Source organism: Lactuca serriola, chromosome 5 (assembly GCF_051521515.1).
Source record: "Lactuca serriola cultivar US96UC23 chromosome 5, Lser_US96UC23_V15, whole genome shotgun sequence".
Lineage (NCBI taxonomy): Eukaryota > Viridiplantae > Streptophyta > Magnoliopsida > Asterales > Asteraceae > Lactuca > Lactuca serriola.
Window position 1 is genome coordinate 361,497,961 of NC_136412.1, and position 16,218 is coordinate 361,514,178.

Consider the following 16,218-nt stretch of genomic DNA (forward strand, 5'->3'; position numbering starts at 1 on the left):
AAAGAAGTTATGAGATTTTAACGGACCAATCCTGTCCTGACCTGTTAAAAATATAACTTTAAAAATAAAGTCAAAATTAACCAACGGAGTCTAAACGAAAGTTGTAGAGTATGTCTCCACCTACGCGTGGATATAAATAACGTCAAAAACGGAGTTCGTATGAGCGAGTTACAAATTATAGTAGTATATTTACGTATTAAAATAAAGTATAAATCATGTATACGTACACATATATATACATATGTATATATCATTAGAAAGGTATCGACGATGCGGTTATTATAAAACTAATGTTGAGTTCTTTCGACATTAGTTTAGTACAAAGATCATTAAATCCATTTAAAATAGTATTATAGAGGGGTGTTTAGTTGTTTATATAACTAAAAGGTCATTAAATAATTATGGAGGGTAGTTTTTGAAAATTCAATTAGTATAAATAAGAGCCTTGGGCTCTCATATTTCTTGCACCATTCTCTTGATTCAAGAGTCTTTCTCTCCTTATCCCCCGAGCATTTCGGTCCCTCGTGATTCGACTTCTCTTTCTGTAGTTTTAGTATAGTAAGGTGAGCGCTGAAGCGCTGCACGAATCTTTCTTAGAAAGATTCAGCGACGAAGTTCTGCCCCTGCAGAGCCCGACTCCTAGCTAAAATCCCCTTGAAAGTAAGTTATGTTTACCCTATTTTAAATATAGTTTATATTTAAAATTAGTATTGTTATTATAAATTTATAATAAATATTTGGGCTATTATTATGACTTATATAAGTGTCGTTATAATATCTTTTAACTACTCGCGGTACGGGGAATCTGGTTTAAAGGGCCGCATAGGGTTGTTGGATTTCAGAAGTGCTATACGCCAAAATGGTCCTGCCCTCCGGTGTTTTATGTCTGGCCCCTGTCTGTACATAGTAGTTGGAAAGTATTGTTTAAACGCTTATATAATAATAATAATAATAATAATAATAATAATAATAATAATAATAATAATAATAATAATAAGACTAATAATTAGTCACGGTAATATTAGACTAAAATCTAGTGGTGATAATACTAGGTTTCGTCAAAGGAAATTATTTTAAAGTAAACGAAGCGTTGTCCGAGTACCGAGTCACCACCTTCTCAGGTGAGTGCATAGTTACTTTCAGCTTACACATAGATATGAAGTATTTTATATAAATTATGTGCTGTGTGTGTATATTATCTGTATACTTGCTATCTATGCTGGATGAACGTTTTATACATGTTTTCAATGATTTAAACTGTATATGTATTTTATATCTACAAAATGTGTTGGGTAAAACATGGGTAGATGTATTAGTTGCTGTGTGATAAAATGAAATAATGAGATGCCTCATTATAGATGTTCTTGATGATCTAGTCATCTAGCGGAGTATAGATGACGACCACGGACTATTCTAGACAGTCCAGTGGAACACTAACAGGCTCGCAACCTGTAGGTGTTTATTCGAACTTTGTGTTTAACCGAACTGTGTGTTTATTCGAACTGTGTGTTTATTCGAACTGTGTGAACTGTGTGCTCACCAGATATACTCCATCCCAATGATAGTCCTTTGACTAGGTCCCTTGTGTTAGATGTTTTAGGGACGTAATGTGAGGATAACGGGAATGGGTAATTGGGTTGATTGTTTGATGTTTAAAAATAATAATTATATTATTGTGGGTTGAAAACCCTATGTGCTCACCAGGTTTCCCAACCTGACCCACTCAGTTTATTTTTATCACAGGTGTTGATATGAAGTCACAATACACTGAGAGATTTAAAGAGATGTAGATCACTAGTGTAAATAATTGTAAGTTCTGTTTATGCTTATGTTTCTGTATTAACGATGACATCCCAAACGTTTTAAAATGAAATAAATACGTTTCATCGAAAATGTTTTAATAACGTATTTACCATGTTTTTCTGGGAACAAATTCCGCAACATTTTTATAAAATGAAGTACTCTGATTTTTATAAAGCATAAACAAAATCGGTCTTTTCTGGCCGTGAAAATGGGGATGTCACAGTTTTGGGTCACAAACTCAAGTAACTCACGAGAAATTTTTGTCTTACGTAATTCTTTTTAATGCCATGTATCCCATGTCATATTCAAGGTGAAAGATGATAAATGGATGTAGAAGTTATGAGATAGAGAATGAAGTGGAACTTGTTAAGTTCTTTATGTATTATATTGTTGTAATTTTTATTTGTTTGTAATGGTTTGTATGATGCTTAACGGTAACACCCAATATTTTAAATCATAAATGTTTTGTGGGACCTGTTTTTGTTTAATGTGGGTTAATACCCGAAAATATTGTATAACCATATATTTGAAAAAGTTTGGAAATTTTGGAGTGTTACAATCTGAATTCTGTTGGTAGTCTTGTAAATTACATTCCACTAAAACGTATTGGTGAAACTAAAATCACCATTGCTTAATTTGTTTGAAAAGGGAGGTACTCGATAAGTATCTTTGTAATTTGATTAAATATGGAAATAAACTTGGAATTTTGATGCGATTTCCTAAGAACCTTCTACTTCCTAATTCTCAATGACCGATTTTTTTTTTCTTTTATATTTCAACCTAAGAAAAATAGCTGCTTATTGTTGGAGTGTAAGTGAAGCCATGCTTGGTTTCCATGCATGTCCTCCTCATAAGTCGAATGACAGGTCCAGCCCAAGGGCTGGGCGAGCTGGGCCACATCCCAGGGCATCACAATAATAGGGGCATCTGAGTTGGTCCACTTATTATAGGTCTGATATTGTTTTGGCCCAAATTTGGTCCACTTATTATCACCGTATTGGCAAAAGAAAACTAGCACGCATCGCCAATTTCAAAGATCAGAAAACGAGGAGACGTCCTTCTTCATGCCAGTTAGGGAAACGAGGAGACGTGAATATTTCATGCAATCAGACTCTGTCTTTGTCCCTCATACTAGATCATCGATGGATTTAAAGGACTGATGTTGGTTTTTATTGGACAATTTTGCCCTTAGTTGTATTGATCTCTCTAATTTAGAAGTTTGAAGACTGATGTTATTGACCGTTTTGCCCTTCACGAGACTCCTGGTCCACTTTCGCTTCTTTGGTGGTGCTGCCAGCCTTCTATTTTTTTTGTGGCGGAATGACAAATATGGTTTAGTGACCTTTTTGCACCTGATGATCTTATATTTTAGATGGACGATGCTGGGAAATTTCCTTGAAAATTGACTTATTTGTCCCTTGATGATTGCAGATTTATAATGAGTTTCCTGGAAGTTCTTTTGCTTTGCTGAAGTGGTAAATGTAAAGTTTTGACCATTATGCCCTTGGTTCATTTTAATGGTTGATTTGCTCATATTTACTTTTGAAAGGATTGATTGTCTAATTGTTGGATTGGTTATTCTTACTACAATCAAATCAAAACTTGATTGGTATTTTTGGTGAGACTTTAAGTGTTCATTGCTATTATTTTATGGTTGAAAATTGGAGTACCTAACCTGCTACACTGGTTACCTTTCAAATTGATGTTCTCTCTTTCAAACTTTAATGTTTATTTATATTTTGAGTAATTGATGTACTATCCTTTAATCTCGAACTCATTGTATCTTTGTCCAACTTGTTGATGGCTTTTTTTAATTCAATATATGTGTTTTCCATTAAAAAAACCTATTCCAGTTGTCATAATTGGTAAGATCTCTTAAACTCAACAACTGGAAATCATATCAGTGTTTTTATTTACATGAATGTACAACGCTTTCAACTTTGAGACTATATTTGCATCCAAATGAAAATGAGGTTTTTACAAACTAATATTACTTCTATGGTTAAAGAGAATTTTTTTAACTCATCTGTTCTTCACAGTTGGCAAAGTCAAGCGCCACATTAATTTTACTTCTTTCTCAATTACATTTGCTTCTCTCTAACCTAAAACATCAACGTATTAGATTTTGGAATTATCAATCTATTTAAAGGTATATGAGGTAGCTTGTTTCATAATGGTTGGAACCAAAGTGTGTATGCTGATAAAACTAAAGATAAAAGCAAAACGTTATATATATATATATATATATATATATATATATATATATATATATATATATATATATATATATATATATATATATATATTCTAAAATAAAATAACATATTTAATTTATTTGCTAGCTATTTTGTTCTTTAGCTATTATATTTCATTTATTTAGTTAATAACTATTTTTTTTACATATCTTAAAATATAGGGGCATAATTTAATTATCTTGTCCTGGGCATTGAAAACCAACGGACTGCCCTGTCGAAAGAGATGTTGAAAAGTAGAATATGTGGCTAGAGGATAGTTGTTGGAGGTTCAAGAGATGAAAACTCGAAATGAAAAACCATAGATATTGTTAAAGGGAGGGTTTGGTGCAGGGTATGAAAAGGGGCTAAATTTGCAACTTTAAAAATCTTGTTTTGCTCGTTTCTATTTCATGTAAAATGATTTTTAAAATTGTTAATTATGTGCCCTTCGGCATTTAGAAGTTCAAATCGCCGAACTTATCTTGACCAATTGACGGACCATGTATTTGTTATATCTCATGAGTCAATTAGTCAAGTTTTCATTTATTCTTAACTATTTTATTTCTTGGTAGGCTCATGGTTGCACTATTTTTTCTTATTGTCACTTAAAAAATAAGATAAAACATTGAACGCGAATTAAAAGACATTTCTTGGTTTAAAACTAACTAACATTTCACTAACTTTTATCAAAGTTCATTAATAAACGATGTTAACTTACTATAACAACGAGTCTACATTGATGTTATCTTAGGTCTAATTGATCTTCAAAGTCGAGACACATTCTAAAGGTCTTCCGATGCATTGCGTATGGTGCCAAATTTAGGTTACCACTATTTTATGGTCATTCTATGGCATGAATCAAAAGAAAGGGGGCGAAACTATAATGTTTAGAAAGTGAAGACCGTAGTTGAAATTAAGACAAAGCAGTAGGTCAAAGAACAGTAGGAGTACAGTACAAACACAAAACACTTCCCCGCTCGTATACACACAAAACCCGTTTTCAGCGGCTGCGCTTCGTCGCGAGAGGATAAGACTACCTTGACCACCATGAAAATACCTCCCTCCATCCAACGGTCTAAAATACCCTAATCCACACCTGTCAGATTCTGAACCATTGATCTGTTGCCGTACCCACCACCACCACCATCAAATACACGTTATATAACCCCAGGTACATTTTAATCACACCAATCAATCACGTCACACACCAATCTCTCTCTGCAACTGAATATAGCTTCGATCTGGTATCTTTAATGGTGCCGTATGCTAAGATCTGACGGCGAAGTGTAGATTGGAAAAGTATCTGGTTGTATATATATAACTTGTTCTACGTCCGTCGGTGGTGTTGTATAATGGGGCATTCGTTTCCGGAGGAGGTGCTGGAGCATGTGTTTTCGTTCATAACTTCACATAAAGACAGGAATGTCGTTTCATTGGTGTGCAAGTCGTGGTATGAGATCGAGAGATGGTGCCGGAGGAGTATTTTCATCGGGAACTGTTACGCCGTGAGTCCGAAGATGATGATCAGGAGGTTTCCGGAGGTGAGATCCGTGGAGTTGAAAGGGAAACCGCATTTTGCTGACTTCAATTTGGTGCCGGATGGTTGGGGAGGGTATTTTTACCCTTGGATCTCTGAAATGTCTAGGGCTTACCCGTGGTTAGAGGAGATTAAGCTTAAACGGATGGTGGTCACGGATGAGGGTTTGGAGTTGATCTCCAAGTCTTTTAAGAACTTTAAAGTTTTGATTTTGTCTTCTTGTGAGGGTTTCAGCACCGATGGACTTGCTGCCATTGCCGCCCATTGCAGGTGAAATTTCTCTGAATGGAACTTTAAATTTCGAGTATAGTTTGTTCCAGTTTTAAAACATTAGCGAAACTTGTGTACGAGAGATTTGGATCTCTAGGGCCATAATTAGACAAATGCAGTCACTATAATCTACTATTTGCTAAATTGTAACTTGCTTTTGTCCTCATTTCTTCTTTAGAATTTTGAAAAACAGTGTCAAACTCGTCTGCATCTGCCTCTGATTTGCCTACCTTGCTTTTAATCTTCTTCAACTCTTACTTCATGGAGCCAACCACAAACATCTGATCTTATTCTTTCCTGAGATTCTCTTTGTAATCACTTGGGCCTTGCCTTGCTTGCTGGTTATTTGATGCTAATCACACACATTTGCAAACAAGAATTTGTATTATTAACAGATTTCTTTTGTATTTTGCAATTATAGAAACCTGAAAGAATTGGATTTGCGTGAGAGCGAGGTGGAAGATGTAAGCGGGCACTGGCTAAGCCATTTCCCTGAGACCTGCACGAGCTTAGAGTCTCTGAACATGGCTTGCTTAGGTTCTGAAGTAAGCTTCTCAGCCCTCCAACGCCTCGTCAGCCGCTCCCCCAACCTCAAGACTCTCAGACTCAATCGCACTGTCCCTCTGGAAAAGCTCTCCACCCTCCTCCGCCGGGCCCCACAGCTTCTCCAAATGGGCACAGGTGCCTATTCCGCTGAACCCCGATCCGATCTCTATTCAAATTTACTCGACGCCTTCTCAAAATGCAAGAATCTTAATGAACTTTCCGGATTTTGGGACGTGGTCCCTTCTTATCTCCCAGCTTTTTATCCCGTTTGTTCTCGCCTCACTTCCTTAAACTTAAGTTATGCCACTATCCAAAGCCCCGAGATCACCAAGATTGTCACCCAGTGTCCTAATCTCCAATGTCTATGGGTAAGTAAAGTCTTCTTCTTGTTCTTTCTTTTGATAGTTATGATAGTTTCTGTTTTCTCATGAATGATGTGATAACAGGTGCTGGATTACATCGAGGACACGGGACTGAATGCCCTTTCGTTGTCCTGTAAGGAGTTACGCGAGCTGAGAGTTTTCCCTTCGGATCCGTTTGTTGTTGATGCAAATGTATCATTAACAGAAGAAGGTCTGGTTGCGGTTTCCCAAGGCTGCAGAAACCTCCAATCTGTTCTCTACTTCTGTCGCCAGATGACAAACTCTGCATTGACCACCATTGCTAGAAACCGCCCTAACCTAACCTGCTTTCGGTTATGCATCCTGGAGCCACGGGCCCCGGACTACCTAACACTGGAACCACTCGACACAGGGTTCGGAGCCATTGTAGAACACTGCAAAGGACTTGAACGGCTTTCGTTATCGGGTCTTTTAACAGACCGTGTGTTTGAGTACATCGGGACGCGTGGTAAGAAGCTGGAGATGCTTTCCATCGCGTTTGCTGGGGATAGTGATTTAGGGCTGCATCATGTGTTGTCTGGGTGTGAGAGTCTTCGGAAGCTTGAGATACGCGATTGCCCGTTTGGGGATAAAGCTTTGTTGGCGAATGTTTCCAAGTTGGAGACAATGCGATCCCTTTGGATGTCTTCGTGTTTGGTTAGTCTTGGAGCGTGTAAGTTGCTGAGTCAGAAGATGCCTCGTCTTAATGTCGAGGTTATTGATGAACGGGGTGACTTGGATTCCATGCTGGATGCTTATCCTGTTGAAAAGCTTTATATATACCGGACTGTTGCGGGCCCCAGGTTCGACATGCCTAGCTTTATTCGGACCATGGCTGTGGATCAACAACCAAATCGGTAAATCTTTGTTTAGCTTTCTGTTTTTAAATACAGTATGTTTCTTTTAAGTCGGGCGTTGAAGATTGATGATGCAATTGTTAAACATCTAAAGTTTGTATCTTGTGCATTAGAAGTTGTACATTGGACTAATTTCATCTTTTTATGGACTGTTTGGTTGATTGGCGACCCCACCACATTTTCAGAAGAAAAAAAAAGACTGATGTCTGATGATGCACACTCCTTTATGAAATATGAATCATTCATATTCCCTCATCTAATATCTTACCATGCATTGTATGATTTTCTATTCCTGCTACTGTTTTGGTCGAGTTATGAAAAGGTGAATTTTTATATTCTAATATCGATTGCTGCATTTGTTGATCAATTAATTAATGACATTGATGTCGTTTGTGTTACTGTTGATGAGATGTATTCTGGGTTATTGGCATTTTAATTTGGACAAATTTTTTGAGTTTTTTTTGGAGGTAGAGATCTTGTTTCTATTAAAATGCAAAAATGGTACAAAAAAGATTTGGAATATATTCTCATGTAATTAGGGAATATATTCTCTTGAGCTTTCAAAAGTGACACAAAATTTAACTTGTCATTGCTATGGACCCTTTTGAATAAGAAAAGTTACAACTTTGCGACAAGTACATGCATATAGGTACGTTGATATTGTTTATTAAATGCTTGATCAAAATATTTATTAAATATATTTTTAAAACACAATAATATTATTCTTTCTTTATTTTATTAACAACTCTTTGTTTAGAATTTTATAAATAGTTTAATGCGTTGTATATGATTATAAAACCATGTAATTATCTATGTTATATATAAAACTACTTACAAAATTGAGGCCATTTGACTACACTTTAGTAGGTAAATTTTAAGGGTTCATGATTGTTTATTCAACTCGAATATTTTTTTGATAAAAATGTTTATTAGCTTATATGGTGAAAAAGAGGTATTTTTATATTATTTTTTATTTTTTATTTTAATTTTCTTTTATTAATGTTTATAATTTTTAATAAACTATTTTCAAAAGAAGTGTTCGGATAAATTTATAATTATTTTAGATGAACAAGTCATAAGTATTTTTAAAAAGCTAGAAATGTATTAACTTTTTAAAAGCCCATTTCTAAGGATAATAAAAAGTTGTTTCAAAAATACTTTTTTTTTATTATTTTCAAATGCTTTTTAAATAGAATTATTCAAAAGCTAATAAATTAATAAATACTTTTCAAATTCAATCTCAAATCCTTTATAAGAAATAAAGATTTTTTTGTCGCATGTCATATTCTCATTTATTTTTTACGTGTAATTTTGTGGTTATTTTAAATTAATTTTTATTCAACATGTCATTTTATGGTTTTTTTTTTTAAATTTTATTAAATTATAGATATTCTTTAATTTATATACAATAATAAATGCATATATATTTCATTAACAACTTTCCTTCTAATTTTCAAAATTATTAAATTAAAAATTCATTAATTTTCTTTATTTATTTATCTAATTTATTTGTTTAAATTTAAAAGAGAAAAAAACACTTTAATTTTTATAATACAATATTTTCTCATTTTTCTTATAAATTTAAACTTTTCAAATGTTTAGAATTTTATATTTAGTTTTTTTTTAAAAAAAAATAAATCCATGTAATAAATTGTTCTCACACCTAATACCTTTAAATAGACAAATAATGATGTTTCAAATAGAATTATTTAGGAGCCCATTTATCTGACGTTTGAAATAAAATGATTCACATGGTGTGTTTTGTGAAGCTTCAAATGGAGAATCATCCGTTAACAAACATCACTTTCATAGAGATACATGGTATTTGACTATTTGTATTTTTACATTATTATTTATAAAATTAATAAAATAAATTAAATATTGTTGACAGATTGACATGAATGTGATATATTATATGCTTTAATCTGAATCTATTTTGTTAACAAAACATAGACTATCACCCTATTTTCTGAAATTCTGGCTTGTGATTATACCCTATACAAAACAAAAAGAAATATAAATATACACAATTCATTAAAATGAACATGACCATGTAAGTGATATTGTAATATGGTTGTTGGTTATTTTTTGGGAGAAAAGAAAATAAGGGTCATGTGGCTACATCGTAATTCTTATCATGGTCAATTTTGTCGGTTTTGCCCAAAGTTGAAATTTATATCCGTTTTTACCCAAACATTTTCGAAAAAATGTTCGGTTTTACCCTTTTACCGGTGATAGCAGGTTTTCCAGGTTACCATTATATTAAATTCGCAAAAAAAAAAACCTTTAAGTTTATAATTTTTTTTACACTTTTATCCCAAGTATATTTTTTTCATAATATATACATATTCATATGATTTTTCTGCTTGAATACGTATAATATGAAAAAAATACATAGGGTAAAAGTGTAAAAAAAAATTATAAACTTAAGGGTAAAAACGTAAAAAAACTGTAAACTTAAGGGTTTTTTTTTTGCGAAGTTAATATAATGGTAACCTGTTATCATCGGTAAAAGGGTAAAACCGAACATTTTTTGGAAAATGTTGGGGTAAAAACGGACATAAAATTCAACTTTGGGCAAAACCGACAAAACCCTAAAAACTTGAGGGTTTTTATGACATTTGCCCTATGGCTATACATAAATACTTATTTGAATAATTTAAAACGAAAATTACATTTTATTCTAGAGCGAAAAAAATACACAAACTCCTCACAAATTTAACCTCAACCTCAGACATGTTAGAATACCAATATAAATTATATATCACATAATTTCATATGTTTTAAAAGGGAAATATGCAAAAAAAAAATTATATAGTTTAGCTCTATTGGCAAAAAAATCATATGGTTTTTGTTTTTTATAATTTAATCATTAAAACCGGTAAATATTTGCCAAATAACACTTATACCCTGTTAGTGTTAGATTTAAGAGTTAAATAAATAAATAAATAAAAATAATGGATAATTTTTTTTTGTTAATAAGGTTAAAGTATTTTTCTTGAGATTTTCTTTTTATATATAAATACTAAAATTATTTAAAGAAAACTTATATTTATTTATTAAAAAACATAAAATAAAGATATCATCTATATCACTTTCACTAGAAAACTAATATTTTTCTATTAAAAAACACTAATGGTTATTTATATATCATTTTTAGGGTTTTTTTTGTGATTCTTTTTAATAAATATTGTTACTACAATCATAAATGTAATATCTAAATACAATTTCTACATAAGCTCCATGATATGTGGCCTAGAAACGCATTTTTTTACGGCAAATCAACAAAAGTCCTATTAATTGTATTTAACATGCGTTTTTATAACTATTGTAGCTCTTATATTAAGGTTATTGCCATAAGTGTTCTCATATTTACATTAAATGTATGGTTATGTCTTAAGTCCAAATTTATGTTCATTAATGCTTCTCATTTAGGTAAAATTTGTCATTTTAGGCTTTTTATCAGGTTGTGAACAAGTAGCCGGTGACTTAAGCGCTTTCATGTAAATATAAGGGAAACCTTGGTGGCTAAAATGCTACACCTATATGTTTTCATCAATAGAGTATGGTGGTGGTGATGTGTAAATATGAGGGTTTTTACGATAATGGTGACCGGCTAAAAGGGTGTAAAACTTGATAAAATGTTAAAATGATTTTTTTTTTGACAAATATGAAGTATTAATGAACATAAAATGGGCTTAAGACATAACCACATATTTCATATAAATATGAAGGCTTTTACGATCATAACCCCTTATATTAATACAAGAGCTACAATAGTTATAAAAAACATGCTAAATACAATTAATAAAACTTTTGTTGATTTGTCGTAAGGAGTTTGAGGCCACATAATATATATAATGAAACTCTATTTAGGAATAACAACTTTTGATAAACTTTTTTTTGAGTTATCGTTTGATTGTGAAAGAATCTTTGGTAAGTTGTTTTTTTTTATGGTAAACGTTCATTCAAGACCTAAAAATTTAACAATGAAGTAGCTTTGACTTAGAAATGCACTTTTTGCGATATATCAACACAATCATTTTTAAGTTATATAGGATATAGATGATGGGCGTGTTCGGCATGCAACATTTGAGAGCTTTTGACTTCTAGCTTTTAAGAAAAACGCTAGTAAAAAGGAAAAAGTCTCGTTCGGCGACATGAGCGTTTAACTTTTAACCTTAACAAAACGCTCCAAAATCAAAAGCTACATGGAGTAGCTTTCAAATAAACGCTAGCTCCAAAATCAAATGCTACCCGCTACTTGCTAGCAGCTAGTTTTGCCGAACACGCCCGATATCTTTATGATTATAATAATGATATTTATTAAAGAGAATCACAAAAAATTCCAAAAATGATATATAAATTATCATTAGTGTGTTTTTTTAATAAAATAAATGTCTATATTGAGTTTTTTTAATAAAAGATGTAGGCTTTCTTCAAATAAATTTAGTATATATAAAATAGAAAATCTTCAGAAAAATCCTTAAACTTTAACATTATTAACAAAAAAATCATCTATGATTCTTTTCTTTTCTTTTTAATTTTTTTTATTTTCGCAATTTAACCCTTAAAATCAACACGTACCATGTAATTCAATGGTTAAATTACAAAAAAATGAAAAAAAAGACCAGAATTGACTTTTTAATCAATAGAACAAAAATATAGGATCGTTTATGCAGATTTTCTAGTGTTAAAATAGTGGAGTTCAGGGGCTATCTTGTAAAAGACCTTAAACTTCAGGAGTTTGTATTATAATATCTTTTAACTTTTACGTGTCATTAAATCTAATCAAAGATACTAGGAAATCTCGTCTTCTCTCTATATATAAACTAACAAAATACTTCCGTCGGCATCAGAGCTGTTTAATGGTGTTTTTTATGTCACAATGCTTCATAGCGCCTGATGTTTTCGGCGACGGTGGCATAGTTGTTGCAGTTAAAGGGTGTTAGAGTACGATTTTTGGTTCATAAGTTCCCACAATCGAGAACCAAACACGATTTGATGGTTTGCAGATTGAGAAGTTTTGGCAGAGGAGGATTTTCGTTGGGAATTGCAGTTACGATGTACGAAAGGGATTTCATTTTCACACACACACACACACATATATATATATATATATATATATATATATATATATATATATATATATATATATATAGTTAGGTTCAAATGTTTTCACTATCTATTGTGTGCATATGTGACTGATTCTGGACCAATCATTTTAGTTATTTTAAGAAAATAATTAATGCATATTAAATGCTGAAGATATAATTAATATTCATTATATATTCAACATTTAACATGTATTAATTACTTTCTTAAAATAACTAAAATGATTGGTCCAGAATCAGTCATACATGCACACAATAGATAGTGAAAACAAAATAACCTAACCCTATATATATATATATATATATATATATATATATATATATATATATATATATATATATATATATATATATGTTCAGGTTCATTTGAGACCATTCTAATTTTGTGAGACTGTGAGACCAAATCTAAAAATAATTTTAAAATGCAAAATAAATGGAAAAATCCAAAAATTCTTTTTTTAAGTATTATTTTCGGAACTTGAATTAACTAAAAAAAATAAAAAAATTCCGTTTTTTTTTGAAAAATACGTGAAATATTCTAATAGAGTATTACACTGACATATTCTAAAAAATAAATTTAAAATGCAGAATAAATGGAAAAATATAAAAATTCTTTTTTTTTTAAATATTATTTTCGGAACTTGAATTAACTAAAAAAAAAATAAAAATAAAATAAAAATAAATTTCATTTTTTTTTTGAAAAATACGTGAAATATTCTAATAGAATATTACACTGTACATATTCGAAAAAATAATTTTAAAATGCAAAATAAATGGAAAAATCCAAAAATTCTTTTTTTAAATATTATTTTCAGAACTTGAATTAACTAAAAAAATTAAAAAAATATGTCTCACGGTCTCACAAAATTAGGCCGTCTCACATGAACCTAACCATATATATATATATATATATATATATATATATATATATATATATATATATATATATATATAAAAGTACGAGGGGAATTACCATTAATAGATATTTTTTGGTGAAAATTTCAAAAAATAGACACAAAAACTCAAAATTTCGAGTATAAACATGGATTCCGTAGAGGTGAGCTTCGAGGGCTTCACGGAATCAACTTGATCTCCGAGGAATCGATGTGGTAAAAAAGAAAAAAGGAAAAAATATTCTCAAAATCCATTCCGCGGAGGTACCTCCGGGAAATAGATCTTGAGAATTTTTTTTTGCCACATTGATTCTTTGGGGCTTATACTCCGATTAAAAGAATTTTTTTTTTCCAACTCACATTCATTCCAAACATTGTCAAGAAAATTTCATACCATCATAATATTTTCTTGAAAATAATTATTTGAGAAATGAGTATAAGCCCCAAAGAATCAATGTGAAAAAAAAAAAATCTAAATATCCATTCCTCGGAGATAGCTCCGTGGAATGAATCTTGATAATTTTTTTTAGCCACATCGATTCCTCGGGGATTAAGTTGATTCTGCGGAGCCCTCGGAACTCACCTCCGAGGAATCCATGTATGTACCCGAAAATTTGATTTTTTGTGTCTATATTTTGAAATACCCCCAAAAATGTCTCAAAAATGTCTATTAGTAGCAATTTCCCAAAATTTGAGGGTTTGTGATTTTCATCCATGAAAGTATTCCTGTTACTACTGCAAATAGCAGGTGCATGGGAATACCCATGCATGTTTTAAATCGAGTAATGTAATTTAAAACTTGCTTAGTATAATATATGCGAAGAATGTAGGAATATTATATGACAGACACACAATTAAACAACATATATATGAAGTGGTTTTGGGGAAGAAAAAGTTTTAACTCTAGTCATCCTTACGCTGTCATGTCCATTTTATATTGCTACCTAAATTGCCTCAAAAGTTTGAATCATATGACTTTATGATAAGTTTAGATTTTAGATTATGACCTTTGAAAATAAATAAGTAAATTCATATACAAATATGAACTAATAAAGATAATTAAAGGCGAATATGATAACAAATTATTTTCCCATGACCAAATCATCTTTATATATATATATATATATATATATATATATATATATATATATATATATATATATATATATATATATATATATATATATATATATAGACACACACACACATACACACACACTACTACAAAAAAGAGCGACGGCCAAAACCGTTGCTAATCTGTCGCTTTACTCCTTACCGACATTTGTAACATACCAAAATCCGTCGGTATATTCTTGTCGCTAATTGTTTGTAACGGATTTCAAACGCTAAGGCTAATTTTTAGCAACAGATTTTTCCGTCGGTAATTAATAATGGATTACCGACGGATTTGTATTTGTAATGGAATACCAACGGAATGTGTTTTCAACAATTACTGAGGGAATAACTCAATAACAGATTACTGACAAATTATACAACATTTTTTACTGACGGATTTCCGTCACTAATCCGTTGCTAATAGTGATTTTATTTAAAAAAAATTATATAATAATAAAATAATTTTACATGAAAATTCACACTTTTTTCTACATTAAATAAACAAAAATATAATAAAACAAACACAAAAATCAAAAAAAACTAATAGAAAATTTTATACATATTTGGTGATTCATATACAATGATAACATATTTAACCTTGCAAAATCTCTTGGAAAGTGCGATTCCGTCTGCAAACCTCAGACAACTCTTCAATCGGAATCGTCAATCCCTTGATGTCAACACCCGATGCAACATCCGACAATGCCTGCAAAAATCTTGACTTTTTCATATATGTTGCAGTAGAAATCATAATCAATCACACGCTCTCTTTAGCCCACTCCAAAGCTTTTGACCCATATGCCCTTGATACTCTAGTAAAGCATATGGCACCTGTCACAAAACCAAAGCAAAGCAAGGGAATTAATGGTAATAAATAGTTTCTTACGGTTCCTAATCTTGAACATGGGAGGGCCCCGATTGCAGTAGCAACCAAGATTCTTCTAATGATGACACCTTATGGGTCAATCACGTTGTCCCTCATGGAAACAAACTGTTGTCTTCGACTAGATTTTCCAAGGTCAAATATGTTCGATAAGAAGTTTATTTATGACCATGCGTTACTATTTATTATTGGTATCACTTGATGTAATTGGAGATCCTTCTCCTCCTACTACATCTTCAAGTTCCATACCTTCAACAAGAGTGATTTCCTAAAACTATAAAGTAGTGATGTAATTGGAGATCATTTTTCTCCTCGAATCTTGGTGACAGGTGAAACCTTCCTATTCCCCATGATCAAGTTTATCTTCCTGTGCTTCACATTCTTATTTCCTTTTAGGCCCTGCACATCTGAACAAATGTGAAATCCACAACCTGTGTCAAGAACCCAAGAGTTAGAATGTGATGAGTTTTTAGATAGAATAGTATAAATACCTGCATGGGTGGGTTTAACCTTCCCATCTTTGACATCCTGCAAGTATTTGGGACAACTTTGCTTCCATTGCCCTTTATCGTGACAGTAGAAACA

The 16,218-nt window shown here is 31.7% G+C and overlaps 1 protein-coding gene and 1 long non-coding RNA gene across 2 annotated transcripts; both read left to right on the forward strand.

Annotated features, from left to right (window-relative positions):
- The first annotated feature begins 490 nt into the window (after positions 1 to 490).
- LOC145052228 (uncharacterized) lies at positions 491 to 2,346 on the forward strand. Its single transcript, XR_013684028.1, has 4 exons — positions 491 to 660; positions 1,053 to 1,121; positions 1,744 to 1,809; positions 2,114 to 2,346. It is a non-coding gene; the product is annotated as an uncharacterized LOC145052228 (long non-coding RNA).
- Positions 2,347 to 5,001: 2,655 nt separating this feature from the next.
- LOC145055709 (protein TRANSPORT INHIBITOR RESPONSE 1-like) lies at positions 5,002 to 7,882 on the forward strand. Its single transcript, XM_079004099.1, has 4 exons — positions 5,002 to 5,844; positions 6,266 to 6,758; positions 6,837 to 7,627; positions 7,813 to 7,882. The coding sequence occupies exons 1-4, from the start codon at positions 5,390 to 5,392 to the stop codon at positions 7,835 to 7,837; spliced, it is 1,764 nt and encodes a 587-aa protein (XP_078860225.1). The 5' UTR covers positions 5,002 to 5,389; the 3' UTR covers positions 7,838 to 7,882.
- Positions 7,883 to 16,218: the final 8,336 nt, after the last annotated feature.

What these genes read in the sequence shown, in the direction of transcription:
- LOC145055709 (XM_079004099.1), top strand. Translation starts at nt 5,390, where the DNA reads ATGGGGCATTCGTTTCCGGAGGAGGTGCTGGAGCATGTGTTTTCGTTC. An exon ending in GCCATTGCCGCCCATTGCAG is followed by an intron (nt 5,845 to 6,265) that starts GTGAAATTTCTC and finishes TTGCAATTATAG; the next exon opens with AAACCTGAAAGAATTGGATT. An exon ending in CTAATCTCCAATGTCTATGG is followed by an intron (nt 6,759 to 6,836) that starts GTAAGTAAAGTC and finishes ATGTGATAACAG; the next exon opens with GTGCTGGATTACATCGAGGA.